The sequence below is a fragment of the Balaenoptera acutorostrata genome, chromosome X, assembly GCF_949987535.1.
Source record: "Balaenoptera acutorostrata chromosome X, mBalAcu1.1, whole genome shotgun sequence".
Classification (NCBI taxonomy): domain Eukaryota; kingdom Metazoa; phylum Chordata; class Mammalia; order Artiodactyla; family Balaenopteridae; genus Balaenoptera; species Balaenoptera acutorostrata.
In genome coordinates this window covers 54,782,787-54,799,094 of record NC_080085.1, presented here as the reverse complement: position 1 = coordinate 54,799,094, position 16,308 = coordinate 54,782,787, and the positions used below count along the sequence as shown (strand labels likewise).

General features: G+C 41.2%; 1 protein-coding gene across 2 annotated transcripts in view; it reads left to right on the top strand.

Moving 5' to 3' along the window:
• The first annotated feature begins 3,490 nt into the window (after nucleotides 1-3,490).
• ZC4H2 (zinc finger C4H2-type containing) overlaps nucleotides 3,491-16,308 on the top strand; it is a 35,566-nt gene continuing 22,748 nt past the window's right edge. For both annotated transcript variants that reach the window (XM_057538197.1, XM_057538196.1), the window contains exon 1: nucleotides 3,491-3,663. In XM_057538197.1, the coding sequence (XP_057394180.1) occupies nucleotides 3,611-3,663 (53 nt within the window). In that variant the 5' untranslated portion in view covers nucleotides 3,491-3,610. The remainder of the gene's footprint in view (nucleotides 3,664-16,308) is intronic.

The window sequence follows — 16,308 nt, the reverse complement described above, 5'->3', positions numbered from 1 at the left end:
TTTCCTCTATGTCCATTCTCTGGAGAGTTTTTATCATAAATCGGTGTTGAATTTTTTTGAAAGCTTTTTCTGCATCTATTGAGATTTTCATATGGCTTTTATCCTTCAGTTTCTTAATATGGTGTGTCACATTGATTGATTTGCGTATATTGAAGAATCCTTGCATCCATGAGATAAATCCCACTTGATCATGGTGTATTATCCTTTTAATGTGTTGTTGGATTCTGTTTACTAGTATGCTGTTGAAGATTTTTGTGTCTATGTTTATCACTGATATTGGCCTGTAATTTTCTTTTTTTTGTGACATCTTTGTCTGGTTTTGGTGTCAGGGTGATGGTGGCCTTATAAAATGAGCTTGGGCGTGATCCTCCCTCTGCAATTTTTTTTTTTTTTTTGTCATCACTTTTTGAAAGGCAATTCAGATTGAAAGCTGTTGTTGCATCTCTGCCTCCTGTCTTAGTTCAGTTCATTATTGAAACAGAGGGAAAGATGTATGAATTCAAACATTCTGGCCTCCACTCTTAAAATCTTGATCTGTTCCCTGGAAGTATCAAGTTAAGAAGAAACTGGCTCACTTTCCCTTTGCTAACTCCTTACATTTTAATGGTATTCATCCCAACATATCCTGCCTCCTTACCTGTTTCTTAGTAATAAGGAGAATATTGATCCTGATAGGACTGAGGTATTTTATTCCCACCACCCACCTCAAATCAATGAACTTTTTCTAATAAAATAACACATTATAACTCAGTGCTAGCACAACTCCAAAATATTCTCTTATCTGTTACAGCTTTCTGATCAATTGAGATTCATTGAACACCTCTTACTATATGGCTACCAGCTTGGCTTGAAGATACTGTTTGAAGTACTGCTTCAGGAGCAAGAGCAGAAGGTATGGTTTCTTTCTATTCCCCTCTTTTTACCTGTAGCATTTACCTTCCTCTCACTGCTAGCCTGATTTCTTACAACTCAGCAAGGTGCAGGTGAGACACCTGTTGTTAAAGATGTCAAGAAGTCAAGACAAATCCATGAAAGCTACAAGGCTTATGGACCCTTTTCTTAATTGGATACTTTAACTGTTACAAATAGCACAAAACTTATTCCAAGTTCCAGATGCTTCCAGGGCTCCTTCACCTAGATTAACTGTCATCTCCCTTTAATGTCCTTGGATTGGGAGCATGGAACACACTTGGCCCTCTGCAGGCTCCCTTTATTGGGTGTAATATCTGGCTCAAGTAACAGAGGAGTTTGGATTCCATTGGGGTTGCAGCAGCTTGATACAGGTAGTGTGGGGCTATGGGAAGAGCACAAGTCCCTGAGTCAAGGGTTCTATTTCTGCATCAGACAGGCTTGGTTACCTTGGATAAGTCCATTGCCTCTCTTGGCCTGGTTCATCATCTGTGAAATAGGGTTTTGGTGAGGCTTGAAAGACATTTGCCAAATTACTTTGAAAATCATATTATAAATCTATTAACACATTTAATTGAAACAGATACAAAGCTATCTCTAGACCCTTACCAGACGTGTGAACACAGCATGAGGTAAAGATTCTAAGAGGAAGTGGATGGCAGAAGAAGAGAAATTAGTTTTAAAACCTCAGAGGCCATTCCTAAATTTTTCCCTCCACATCCCCATGCACACCTTCCATTTCTCTTCAAACAAGAGTTAACTTATAAAGTGATATTTTGACATAAATATATACATTTAAGATGCCATTTTACTTTTGTTCTTCATATTTTTTCATAGATATTCCCAAGTCCCTTGGTCCAATCTGAGCCCAGGCTCTAGCTTTGTAACTTACTTTGTGGCCTTGGCCAAGCCAGTTTTCCAGAGTCAGTTTTCTTCCCTGTAGAAACAGATAAATCTACTTATCCCCTTCACAGAGATTGAGAGAATGAAATGAGGGACTGTACATACAGCTCTCAGCACAGTAGCTGATACATGCCAGGCACTTACATGGATTGTTCCCTTCCCTCTCCTCTTATAGAACAGGGCTGCAGCAAATTCTTGGCTCTGGACTCTAATGTAGGGTAGCTCAGACCCACAGTCTTTCTGACCAACCAACTCAATAGTATTCAAATGCCTGCTAGTGACACTACAAGACAAGGATCTTCAAGACCACAAGGAAACTGTGAGGCTGGACACCATGGAGAAATTCCTGGTTGTGAAAGTTATTATGTCTGGGATCCAAAGAAGAGAAGGGTTTCAGTTCCTTCCCTAGAAAACTCTTAAAATCAGTGTGGATATCCAGAATGCCATGAGACTCATGTTCTACTATTGTCCCACTCCCCAAAATATCAAGCCCTGTATTTAGCAATATCTGGGAACGATCTCACTGAGTACTTACAATGGGCCTTTGAGGTGGGGCTAAGTAGGTCCATTTTTCAGATTAGGAAACTGAGGCCTAGAAAAAGAAAGGGCAAGATCAATCAGAGAGAGCTCCAGCTTACTTTTAGTTGGGAGTGAGTCAAAGTTCTCCACGTGTCCAAAACCCAGCTCTCTGGGCTTCTCCATTCTCTCTGAGCAATTACCTCTTCTTACATGCTCTCATCTCCTCCCAGTCATTCTCCACTTTGCCTCTAGAGTCACCTCCCTAAGACATCCTTCCAACCTTATCACTCCCGTGCTTTGAAACATAAAATACCTTGGCATTATTTAGCACACTTAATCAATGTGTATTGGATGAATGTGTGCCTATACTATTAAATCCAAACTCTATTTTGGATTAAGTTAAAGGTCTTTCACAATCTGGTTCCAGCCTAGCTTTTCTAGGTACATCTCCCATTTCTCTTTCCCTCCTCCCCACTCCATATATGAACCTTATGTTTCAGACACCCTGGCCCACTTGTCCTTTCCTTTCTATATGTGTTGTGCCCTGTCCTGGAAAGTCAGTCCTCCCCAGTGGACTGGAAAATTCTCAGTTATATTTTGAGACCTATTTACATCTTCTCTGCTCAGATTACACTTTATCCATTTTTGTATTATGACAGCACAATGCACTGTAATTAATGGGTTACTTTTCATTCTCTCCTGCTCCTCAAAGGCAAGGACTTGCTTTTATTTATCTTTGTTTCACCCAGTGCCTCCCCCAGTACCTCCTTCGTTGACTGGCAAAGTTTGAACTCGGTAACTAGAATGGATGGAGGGCTGGAAGGAACGTGGTCAACCCCTCCCCATCCTTCAGCCTTAGCAGCTGCTCCCTCCTCCCTTCCACCTCTTCTCCACCCCATCTGAATGCCAAAGCCACGAGTTCCCAGACAGCTGCCAGAACACTCAACCTCTCGCTCTCACGGGCCAAACGAATATCACTATTCCCTTGTACTCCTCACAACCTTTGACACAATTATCTGTGACAAATTGACTTAAAGTGCAGCTGCAGGAAGAGAAACAGGAATGTCTCGCTTGGCCTTCTGGGAGTTGTAGTCCTGCAGGCCTCCGGGCTGCCTGGCTAGTCCTGGAGCTGCGGACTACAGCTCCCAGGCCTTCTCCATGTCCCTACCGCACAGGCTCAGAGCCCCATGCCGGGAGGAGGTGGTTACATTGTGTCTATTGTATCCCTGGGCTTGTGTGTTTGTACCTTTCTCAGGACGTGAAAGTGAGAGTGAAAAGCATGGCAGACGAACAAGAAATCATGTGCAAATTGGAAAGCATTAAAGAGATCAGGTAAGTGGAACTTTGCAGCGCCCTCCCAGTCCCCTCCGAAGCTACCCAAATCCCTCACTGCGGGAGAGGGCTGCTAGCTACGGAAAGTGTCTATTGTTGGGCTACTTGCGGAGGGGGACTGAAAAGGATCCCATTCACCACGGAATTCAAGGATGGGAATGAGGCAGGGGAGAATCGGAACTGAGATTAGCAGAGAGAGAGAGAGAGGCAGACAGAGAAACAGACCGACCGAGAGGGATCTTTTGCCATATGTGTCTGAGAAAGCCAGATGCAGACACACTGTGTAACTGTGTTTGTGTTGGGGGGGGGCCGGGGGGGTGGGTGCTGGTCCCAAGACAGCTTTATGCTTCTTGTGTGGGAGTTGGGGGAATGGCATTCTTGGACCCATTATTTTTCATAGTGTTTGTAGGCTCCAAAGTGTATTTGGCTCCTTGTTCTTTAGGTGTCTAGATTTTTTTTTTCAGTCTTCTGTTCAACTTCAGGACCTCGAGCTCGGGTGAGCCTTTTGAGAGCAGAGTCTAACACATCGGGGCTGGTGGCGGCTGCCCGGGGCTGCAGACTGGGGATGCGGAGGAATCCCTGCAGGCCAGGACAGGGAGGACAGAGAACACTCGCTCTTATGTATTTTTTGCTTTCACTCACCACTTTCTTCCTCTCCTACCCGGTGCTTGGGAAGGGGGCTGGGAGTGATGGAGACTGGGGAGGCAGTTGCCGCCTGCAACAGTTGATCTCAGGCCCCAGAGGTGATGGGCTAATGGGCGGGACGCAAAGTGAGTGTTGCCTGCATCCCCTACCCCTTTTCTCTAGGAGTGGCATTGGCTAGGCGATGATACTGTCCTTTCTCAGAGCACAATAACGCCAGTTGAGTGGACTGCCTGGGCCAATACCAGGCCTTCTTTCACCCGCTCTTCTCTGCCAGGACACCCTGCCCCCCACCGACCCGCCTCTGCCTTGGCTTTCACCCTCCTTCTGAGGGTGCCCTGGGTTGGGCCGTTCCCTTTAGTATTTTCCAGGAACCTGAAGAAAAATGGGGGAGGATATCAAGTCCCTTTAAGAAATAAGACTTTGACCAAGAGATTTAACTCTTGGAGTGAATGCCTTTGGTGAGACTCACACATGATGGTGGTGGTGGGGAAGCACCTTGGCTTTTTTGTCCTTTGCAGGGGTTATATTTCTACTTCTGCTGGAGAGTAAAAGGAAGGAACTATTATTTATTGAGCCCCTGGTGTGCCAAGCCGCTTGACCTACTATTGCACATTCGGCAATCCTGAGAACTTCCTACACTTCCTTTACAACTGGGAAAATGGAGGCTCAGAAAATTTAAGTAATTTTTCCAGAGCCAAACAGTTTGAAAATGCCAGATTTTGACAAGAACCCAGTCAATTTGTGTGCAGAGGCTCTGGTCTTCCCATTCTATCCCTTCGGGTCCTAGGAAAGGGTAGACAGGGTGTATATTGCAATTTATTTTCTGCAAAAGAATCAGGATATAGGGAGTGAGACATCTTGGTGCAGGAAAAAGTCAGCTGTCATAATAACAGTGCAGCTAATAAGAAACTTATGCCTGCAAGTGAAGAGCCTAGACTTATTTTTACCAGACTTTAAAGGAATCCCTACCCAACCCCAAGGGAAGGAGCAGTTGGGAACAAGGAAAAGTGACCCTTTCTAGTACAGACCAAATGGGGGGCCATGACTTCGACCCTCACCAGTGGTAAACCTGGCATTCCTACCACTACTAGCTGGGATGGGATCCTAAGAGGCCTAAGAGAGGCCAGAACTCTCACCCTCAACCAGCAATAACAAAGAGCTTCTCCCCAACCTGGATGTCAATCAGAGACCCAGTGGAGAACCTGGACTTATACTGCCCCCCTTCCCTGCAAAAGTAGCACATCAGAGGAGGCCTGCAAAGACAAAAGTGTTAAGAGAGATCCAGAGTGTCCAAATTTAATTGAAAAAAATCACTTGCCATACCAAGATTATCAGTTTCAGTGGCAAGAGGAAGTAAACAGATGCCAGGGTTGAGAGAGCACAGAGGTTGGAATTATCTGACAAGGATTTTAAAGCAGCCATCATAAAAATGCTTCAGGGAGCAACCACAACACACTTGCAACAAATGATACAATAGAAAATCTCAGCATTTAAATAGAAAGTCTCAAAAAGAAATATAAAACACAAAGAAGAACCAAATGGAAGTTTGAAAACTGGAAAAAAATATCTAAAAACTCAATGGATGGGATCAACAGCAAGATGGAGACGACAGAGGAAAGAATCAGACAACTTAAACATAAAACAATAGAAATAACCCAGTGTAAACAACAGAGGGAAATTAAATGTAAAAAGGAAAAAAAAAGAAAGAAAAGAAAAGAAGGAATTGAGCAGAGCCAGAGCCTCCAGACTTGTGAGACTATAACAAAAGATCTAACAGTCATGTCAACAGAATCTCAGAAAGAGAGGAGAAATAAGGCAGGACCGGAAGTACCTGAAGAAGTAGTGGCTTAAAACTTCCCAAACTGAGCAAAGGGCATAAACTTCCAGATCCAAGTAGCTAAGCAAACACCATGAAAAAAGACCCAAAGCAATTCATACCAAGACACATCAGAGTCAACCTTCTGAAAACAGAAGCAGAGAAAAGATGTAGGAAACAGCCAAAGAGGAACAACATCTTACCTGTACCTTCAGGGGAAAAAAAATAGAAAGTCAGCAGATTCCTCATCAGAAACTGATGAGGCCCTAGCAGGAAGTAGCACAACATTTTTCAACTGCTGAAGGAAAAGAATCGTCAACCCAGAATCCTATGTGCAGTGGTAATATCCTTCAGGAATAAAGGGATAATCAAGACATTCTCAGATGAAAGGAAACAGGGAATTTATCAGTAGGAGGTCTACCCTATAAGAATGAAAAAAGTAAGTCTTAAAACAGAAAAGAAATAATAAAAGGAGGAACCTTGGAAGAAAGAGCACAGTAGGCAAAAACATGGGTACATACAACAGAATTTCTTTTCCTCTTGAGTTGTATGAATCCTGTTTGATGATTGGATCAAAATTTATTACACTGTCTCATGTGGTTCTGAATGTATGTAGAGGAAATAGTTAAGACATTTATATTATAAACAGGGAGTATAAAAGAATGTAAAAGGGAGGTAAATTTCCATCTTACTTATCCATTTATCTGTTGATGGACACTAAGGATTCTTCCATATCTTGGCTATTGTAAATTATGCTGCTATGAACACTGGGGTTCATGTAACTTTTTGAATTAGTGTTTTCATTTTCTTTGGATTATATACACAGGAGTAGAATTACTGGATCATATGGTAGTTCTATTTTTAGTTTTTTGAGGAGATAAATTCTGTATGTTGTCATTTATAAGTGGAATCTAAAAAATAAAACAAATGAATGAACATAGCAAAATACAGAAACAGACTCACAGATATAGAGAACAAACTAGTGGTTACCAGCAGGGAGAGGAAAGTGGGTGAGGGGCAAGATAAGGGGTAGGGGATTAAGAGAAACAAAATACTATATATAAAATAAATAAGATACAAGGATTATAAAACACAGGGAAATAGTGCCAATATTTTATAATAACTTCAAATGGAGTATAATCTATAAAAATATTGAATCGCTATGCTGTACATTTGAACCTAATATAATATTGCATATCAACTATGCTTTAGTTTAAAAAAATTATAGATACATCAAAATGAAATTTGAAAAAAATGTTCAAGTCACCCACAGGAAGGCAGGGCAAAGAAAAGAGAAAAGCTAATCAGAGAGAAAAAACAGGTAACAAAAAATAAAATGACACACTTAGCCTTAACATATCAATAATCATGTTGGATATAAATGGTCTAAATACACCAATGAAATGACAGTCGATTTAAAAACATGACTGAACTATATGAGAAAGGGTCAATCCACGAAGAAGACATAATTCTAGATGTGTATGCACCAAAAGTGATTTAAATTAGCCTTCTTTTGATAATTTTACAGTAATATGCAAAGGTTATATCACTTGGTTTAAGAACTGAAAATAGGGAAAGTATTACAAATACAACTCGATTTTCACATGTGGACCAGTGAAACATGTATGAGAGGTGGAGAGAAGGAAGGGGTAGAAGGAACTGGAGAAAGGAACTAACATTGGTTGAACACCTACTGATTTCAAAGCTCTTAGCTCATTTAATATTCAACTCTTGCTAATGGAAATCTGTGGTAGGAATTATTATCCGCATTTTACAGAAAAGGATACTAAGGCTCAGGGAGGTTAGGTAACCTATCTATGGTCACACAGCTAGGAAAGGAAGAGAGAATGTATCCTCCTATTCACATGGCATATGCATTTCAACAAATGCTGGTAATCTAATTAACCATTATTCACAGTTCTTCAACTGCTCTAATCCTAAATCCCTCAAAGGTATAAACAAAGCAGCCTATTTCTGTTAAAAAAATAATTTTACTTCTGCGCTGAAGTAGCAGTGATGAGGATAATATCGCCCCAAAACCTGATTAAGTCAAGCTAAGAGTCAGACACACCCCCAGGCACAGGCACAGAAATATACACATTCATAGTCACACACATTCATGTACATACACACTGATGGCAGAATTTGAAGTGGAAAATGTCTCAGGAATGTATTCTCCCATCACAAACCATTCCCCACTTCTGACTCTGACCACATGCCCACAGCCCTGTCTTTCCTCCTAACCCCAACCACACTCCAACACTATGCTGCAGACCTTGGGCCCCAAGTCCCACACTGGTCTATTTTGCCCATCAATTTCTTGGGCTTTCAAGTGGTGATGAAGGAGCATGTGGATATGTGGAAAGGGGAAGGAAAGAATGGAACAAAAGAGGAGAGATGGAAAAGAGGGAAGGAAAGGAGAAGAAGCCATGAGGCAAAGAAAGTGAGTGTAGCCACTGCTAGAGCAACCAGAGCCCTTCACCAGCTCCCCAAATGCATACTAATATTTCCTTAACATGCACATGCCATTCATACACACACATTGCACTCATCCATGCCCCAGTGCACACATATCCATACACAATAAACTTTACTCACTTAAGAAAGGAAAAACTCATTTTGGAAGTAAATATTGTAGCATTAAGTAGATCCTCTTAAGTCTTTTTCTTAAGTCTTCTCTTTTTCTCTCTCTACACATTCTCCTGAGTTACCTCTTATACTCCTACAGCTTCAAATATTATCTTCATTTCTCCAGTCTCTACCCCCTAACTTCCTTCCAAGCTTCAGCCTGATATATCCCACAGTCTACTGGGCTTGTCTGCCTGGTTGTTCCACAGACACAGCTGAAGTCAATCAACTCTTAAGACTTTGTCTCTTCCTGCCCCAATCCAGCTCCTCCCACTAAACCATTTGTTTAATGCCATCATTCTCTGCACAGTTACCTCAGATTGAAACCTGGATATTGATGCTGATTACCCTTGCTTTTTTATAACTCACCTTTGATCAGTTAGCAAGTCCCACCTTCAACATCTGGCTCATATTCATGCCCCACTTTCAACCTCCACACTCACTGTCCTGTTTTAGGCCTTCATCATGACCAACCTGGATAATTATAATATTGTATCGCTTTCTACCTATAGAATTGCTTTCCTATTTTCAGTCTGCCCCCTATTTTTAATTCCATCCACACTGCTATGAGAACTACCTTCCTAAAGCACTGGAGTTACTATGTTATTCCTCAAACACATTCACTGACTTCTCATTGCCTGTAGCAGTATTTTTCAAAACACAGATCGTGAACCATTAGTAGGTCATGAAATGAATTAGCTGCTAGTAGGATTTGTAAAAAAAAAATTTTACACAAAATAAGAGAAAATATCAGCATACATTGCATAAGAAATGGTAGGTATTCTCTGTGGGAACTTTTGTTTCAGTTTTCTATCTGTGTTTGTGTGTATTGGGTCACAATATAAGATTCATTTCTCATTGTAAGTCATTTCCTACTGTATGTCCATAGACATTTGCCTATAATTGTTGCCATGGCATTCATGCCCCTCTCCCCCACAAGTCTGTCCCAGACCTACCTTTCCAATCTTATCTACTACCTCTCATTTTCATTCACCTTATTCTTTATCCACACAGAAGTTCCTCACTGTTTTATATATTTCCATTCTTCCAGGCCTTTGCTAATGTGGGTCCTTCATTCTTTTTTTTTAATTGGGGTATAGTTGCTTTACAATGTTGTGTCAGTTTCTGCTGTACAGCAAAGTGCATCAGCTATAAATATACATATATCTCCTCTTTTTTGGGTTTCCTTCCCATTTAGGTCACCACAGAGCATTGAGTAGAGTTCCCTGTGCTATACAATAGTTCTCATTAGTTATCTATTTTATACATATTAGTGTATATGTCAATCCCAATCTCCCAATTCATCCCACGTCCTCTTTCCCCCCTTGGTGTTCATACATTTGTTCTCTATGTCTGTGTCTCTATTGCTTCCTTGCAAACAGGTTCATTGGTACCATTTTTGTAGATTCCACATATATGCATTAATATACGATATTTGTTTTTCTCTTTCTGACTTATTGGGTTAGCCAAAAAGTTCATTCAGGTTCTTCTGTAAGATGTTATGGAAAAACCCAAACGAACTTTTTGGCCAAAACAATACTTCACTCTGTATGACAGTCTATAGGTCCATCCACATCTCTACAAATGACCCCATTTCATTCCTTTTTATGTCTGAGTAATATTCCATTGTATATATGTACCACATTTTCTTTATCCATTCATCTATCAATGGACATTTAGGTTGCTTCCATGACCTGGCTATTGTAAATAGTGTTGCAATGAACATTGGGGTGCATGTGTCTTTTTGAATTATGATTTTCTCAGGGTATAAGCCCAGTAGTGGGATTGCTGTGTCATATGGTAATTCTATTTTTAGTTTTTTAAGGAACCTCCATACTGTTCTCCATAGTGGCTGTATCAATTTACATTCCCAACAACAGTGCAAGAGGGTTCCCTTTTCTCCACACCCTCTCCAGCATTTATTGTTTCTAGATTTTTTGATGATGGCCATTCTGACCGGCATGAGGTGATACCTCACTGTAGTTTTGATTTGCATTTCTCTAATAATTAGTGATGTTGAGCATCTTTTCATGTGCCTCTTGGCCGTCTGTATGTATTCTTTGGAGAAATGCCTATTTAGGTCTTCCACCCATTTTCTGATTGGGTTGTTTGTTTTTCTGGTATTGAGCTACATGAGCTGTTTGTATATTTGGGAGATTAATCCCTTGTCCATTGCTTCATTTGCAAATATTTTCTCCCATTCTGAAGGTTGTCTTTTCGTTATGTTTATGGTTTCCTTTGCTGTGCAAAGGCTTTTAAGTTTCATTAGGTCCCATTTTTTTTTTTTTTAAACTTTTTTTTTTTTTTTTTTCTTATTTATTTATTTATTTATTTATTTATTTTTGGCTGTGTTGGGTCTTCGGTTCGTGCGAGGGCTTTCTCCAGTTGCGGCAAGCGGGGGCCACTCTTCATCGCGGTGCGGGGACCGCTCTTCATCGCGGTGCGCGGGCCTTTCTCTATCGCGGCCCCTCCCGTCGCGGGGCACAGGCTCCAGACGCGCAGGCTCAGCAACCGTGGCTCACGGGCCCAGCTGCTCCGTGGCATGTGGGATCTTCCCAGACCAGGGCTCGAACCCGTGTCCCCTGCATTAGCAGGCAGATTCTCAACCACTGCGCCACCAGGGAAGCCCTAGGTCCCATTTTTTAATGTTTGTTTTTATTTTCATTACTCTAGGAGGTGGGCAAAAAAGATCTTGCTGTGATTTATGTCAGAGAGTGTTCTTCCTATGTTTTCCTCTAAGAGTTTTATACTGTCGGGTCTTATATTTAGGTCTTTAATCCATTTTGAGTTTATTTATGTGTATGGTGTTAGGGAGTGTTCTAATTTCATTCTTTTACATGTAGCTGGCAGATCCCTCATTCTTAATGTCCTTTCCTTATTCCAAGCCTGTAAATCCTACTTATTCTTCAAGGAAGACCCAGAGCAAACACCACCTCTTGTTCAAAACCTCAAATTCCCTAGTCCAAATGAATCACTTACCCCTTTGGGCTCCCACAGGGAGATTTATTATAGCACTGAAGTTATTCTGCCTTATGGTAAAGTTTTGAACTGACATGAGTCTGCCTTCCTTCCTTCCTTCCTTCCTTCCTTCCTTCCTTCCTTCCCTCTGTCATTGTTGTAGCAGCTTCTGCAGGCTCCACTATCACCTCGCTTGAAAACTAAGTCAGTTTTGGCCCCAATGCTCACTCAACAACAAGTCACAGAACAGCTGGCAACTCTGGGACTTAGGGATGGGCAAGTCAAGCCAATTCTGGCTACAGGAGAGAGAATGCAAGGGAGTTGACATTTGATGCTAAGCTATAAGAAAGTCTTCAAGGTGAACTGTTCAAAGAAAACTTCTTTTCCAACAGTAGCTGCTTTTCCAGATGCACAAATAAATATTAAATGGAAGAACACTTGGTACTTAGGCAGTGTTCTCATCAGACTAGAGTAAGCAGGAAAAGTCGGCTCCTTTTTTTTTTTCATTCAGTTACATTTACCAAGCACCTGTTCTGGGCCATACACAGGGCTGGGAAATTCTCAGAGTCTAAGATGAATTAGATCTGTTCTCAAGGATCTTAGAATCAAGGTGAATAGCTCTGATCTCTCCCCTGAGTTCTGTACTCACATATCCAACTTTCCACTTAACCAACCCCACTGGATATATCACTGGCATCTTAAACAGACCCCAACAGAACTCTCAACTTTACCCGCATCCCCACCCCCAGTCTCCTTTCCTAGTCTCCCCCATCAGTAGTAAATGCCACCCCCATCCCCAAATCTGGAATCATTCTTCATTCTTCCCTCTATGACTCCATGTATCCAAAACACTAGCACAGTGATTGTCAAACTTGGGCGTGCATTAGGCTCCACCTGGCGGGCGGTTGAAACCTAGATTGCTGGGTCCCATCTCCAGAGTCTCTTATTCGGAAGGCCTGAGACTTTGCATTTCTAACAAGTTCCCAGGCAATGCTGTTGCTGCCGGTCCAGGGAACACACTTGGAAAAACCACTGCATTAGTAAGACCTGGCGGATTATGCCTATATAATATATTCTGGATCGGTCCACTTCCCACCATTCCCTTAGCTCATCAACAAATCTGGGCAGTTTTCCATCCATCTCTGCTAGCCAGTGTCTTCACTTGGTCTGCCCATCCTCAAGTCCTACAGGTCCCAGCTTTCCTACTCTGCTTGTTGAGTGAGTGTTGGGGCTAAGTCACCCCTTAAGCTGGGTGACAGATGAGCCTGCCAAGTTTGTCCCAGGAATAGATGATCCATTGCCCTAGAACTTCTGCTCTCTACCCTTCCTTCTCCACATTAGTCAGCAAAGAGCCATTGGAAAGAAGTTAGCCAGCTGAATATTTTTGTCTTGGCCCAGGACTCTGTCTGGAGAGGCTGTGGCCTAGGGAGGTCAGGAATCTTCATTCAAGATTTAAGTAAGACTGTAGCCCCAGTGATTGTGGGAAATCCTAAGGAAGTATTCTGTGGATTTCCTGGGATTCCGTGGCCATACCAGCTGCGCCTTAGCCTCTTGGGAGGATTTCATTAGGAAATTTTCCATATAAAATCGGGTCTTTAATGACTTGGATGCTTTCCTCACTTGTAGGGCCAAACATTCCACAGATTCCATCTTATGGAGTCATCCAACAACTCTGTGCAGGACTACACTGAGTCTTACTTCTCAGGTAGATAGAATTTCCAAGCTTCCAAGAGGTTCCATGATGTGCCCTATTTCACCCTTAAAATTGGTGACTGACTGATCCAGGGCAAGATTCACCCCATTGGCTTGTTTCCCATGGCTTGAAATACATCATATATGAGGAAAGTTCCTTCGTATGGTGGAAAGGTCATCAGGTTCAGCACACTGGATTCTGCACTTCCTGGCTTTGTGATGTTGGGCAGGTCACTTTACTTCTCACAGCCTCAAATTCTTCATCTGTAAAAATGAAGCTAAACATACCTATTTATGTGGTCATGATGAAGATTAAATTAGATAGCGTATCAAGTGCCTAGGACAGTTGCTGGAACATAGTAGACACCAAAAATAGATAGATAGATAGATAGATAGATAGATAGATAGATAGATAGCTATTTTTATTAAATAAATCCTTTCTTAACTCCCAATTCCTTCCCAGTTCCTGGAACTTATACACTCTTAGTAAATCTTAACTGAATGAATTAAAGCCCCCCACCCATGATAATATCTTTCTTTCTCTGAGACTACTGAGATTACAGTCAGTACCCTGGACTTACCACTTATTTGCATTCATAATTGTCACTCCAAATGTAATTGTTGAGCCAAAGCGGTGTGATAGATGACATGGTGTTTACAGACAGAAATATGGTATAGTGTCAGTTTCTAGAAGGCTCTTATATATATAATTATCCAGATTTCAAATTGCTTCATGTGAAAGTCTGTACATGTAGAGGACCCAGAGGACCATAGCTGCATGCTCTTGGGCTAGTTCCTTTCCCATTCTGGACATTTGTTTCTTCATCTCTGAAATGAAGAGGATAGACTTTATTGGTGGCTTTGAAGTAATGTTCTGAGGAGCCCTGGGAGTTGCAGGGAGGTGTATCAAGGCCTACTCTGGTAGAGTCAGGCAGGGTTGGATTTGAGGAGAGAATAAAGACTCTGGTACCCACTTCCACTTGAACCATAATAGTTATGATTTGACCTATTTTCTATATTGGACCACAATCAATAATTTTACTTGAAGGAAGGGGTCTTCTCTTCAGTCACCCCCAGGATCCAGCACACTGTTGGGTAAGTGGCACTTGCTTAATACATTTATTTTTGTCTGCATGATTGATAGAAAATGAAAAGAGAAGGAAACTATTATGTGTGTGCGCATTTAAGCAGTGGCTGGCATAATGCCCACTCTGTAGATCTGTGAAAGGACCGACCTTTTACTTACCTTTAATCTTAGCCCAAACTACCCAGTTGCTGGATAGAGCATGGAAGGCTGGGCATTAGATCCTAAGCTTGAACAGCATGGTGTAGGCAATCAACCACAAGGGTACATTAACCCACTTCCCATTCCTCCCGGGTACCTCATTTGTCCAAATCCATTTAAAATCTGTTTTTTCTACACAAGCCTTTTGACGAGTCACTCATTTTCCTGGGAAAACAGGAGCAGAGGGGTACAAAGAGCTTAGAATTTGTGTTTAGATTTAATTCTGGGTACAGTAAGAAGACAATGGAGGATATATTTTTAACAGCTTTATTGAGTTGTGATTTACATACCATAGAAACCATCCATTTTAGGTATACAGTAAGTTCCCTACACGTTGCGAACTTTCAAAGATGCAAACCTGTGTTCACATGTCCAATCATGTACATTAGTTCATGTGTCTGGCGTGCATTGTTATGTGGGTGCATCTTCTACAAGTGGTTGTACTTTTGTGTACTTTACTGTACAGTACTGTATAGAGCACAGTAGTAAGTATCTTTATTTCAAGCCCAGGATGTCCAGAAGCATAAAAGCAGCAGTGATGCAACTGATACTGCTAAGAAGCACCAAACATTGTACTGTACTACTGTACTTTTCAAGGTACTGTACTGTAAGATTAAAAATGTTTATTTTTTGTGTTTGTTTTCTATGTATTATCTGTGTGAACAGTATTATAAACCTATTACAGTACTTTACTATATAGCCAATTGTGTTAGTTGGGTACCTAGGCTAACTTTGTTGGACTTACGAACAGATTGAACTTGCGAACGTGCTCTTGAAATGGAACTTTTTCATATGTAGGGGACTTACTGTACAATTCAATGACTCTTAGTAAATGTACAGAGTTGTGCAACTATCACCACAATACAATTTTAGAACATCCCCAGCATCCCCAAAAGAGCCCTTATGCCCAGTATCAGTCCATCTCTGTTCCCACACACAGGCCTAGGCAACCAGTAATATACTTTCTGTCTCTATAGATTTGCCTTTTCAGGACATTGCACATAACTTAGCACATTGTTTTTAGGCTCATATACATTGTACCATATATCAGTATTTCTTTCCTTTTTATTGGCAAACAGTATTCCATTGTATGGATATACTGCATTTTGTTTATTCACTCACCACATGAACATTGGGGTTGTTTCCACCTTTTGGCTCTTATGAATGCTGCTCTGAACATTTACATATAAGTCTTTGTGTGAAAATATGTTTTCATTTCTCCTGGTTAGATTCCTAGAGTGAAATTTCTGGGTCATATGACAAGCATGTGTATAACTTTTTAAAATAATGCAAAACTGTTCTCCAAATTGGTTGTGCCAATTTCCATCCCCAGAAGCAGAGTATGAAGGTTTCAATTTCTAATGCTGTTGAACATCTTCTTCATGCATTTATTTGCCACCCATCTATCTTCTTTGGTGAAGTGTCTATTCAAATCTTTTGCTCATTTTTCAGTTGGGTTATATATTTACTTATTGTGAATTTTGAGTGTTCCTTATGTATTCAGGATACAAGGCCTTCATCAGATACATGCTTTGCAAAGATGTTCTCCCAGTTTGCAACTTGTCTTTTCATTCTCTTAAGAGTGTCTTTTAAATTGCAGAAGTTTTTAATGTTGATAAAG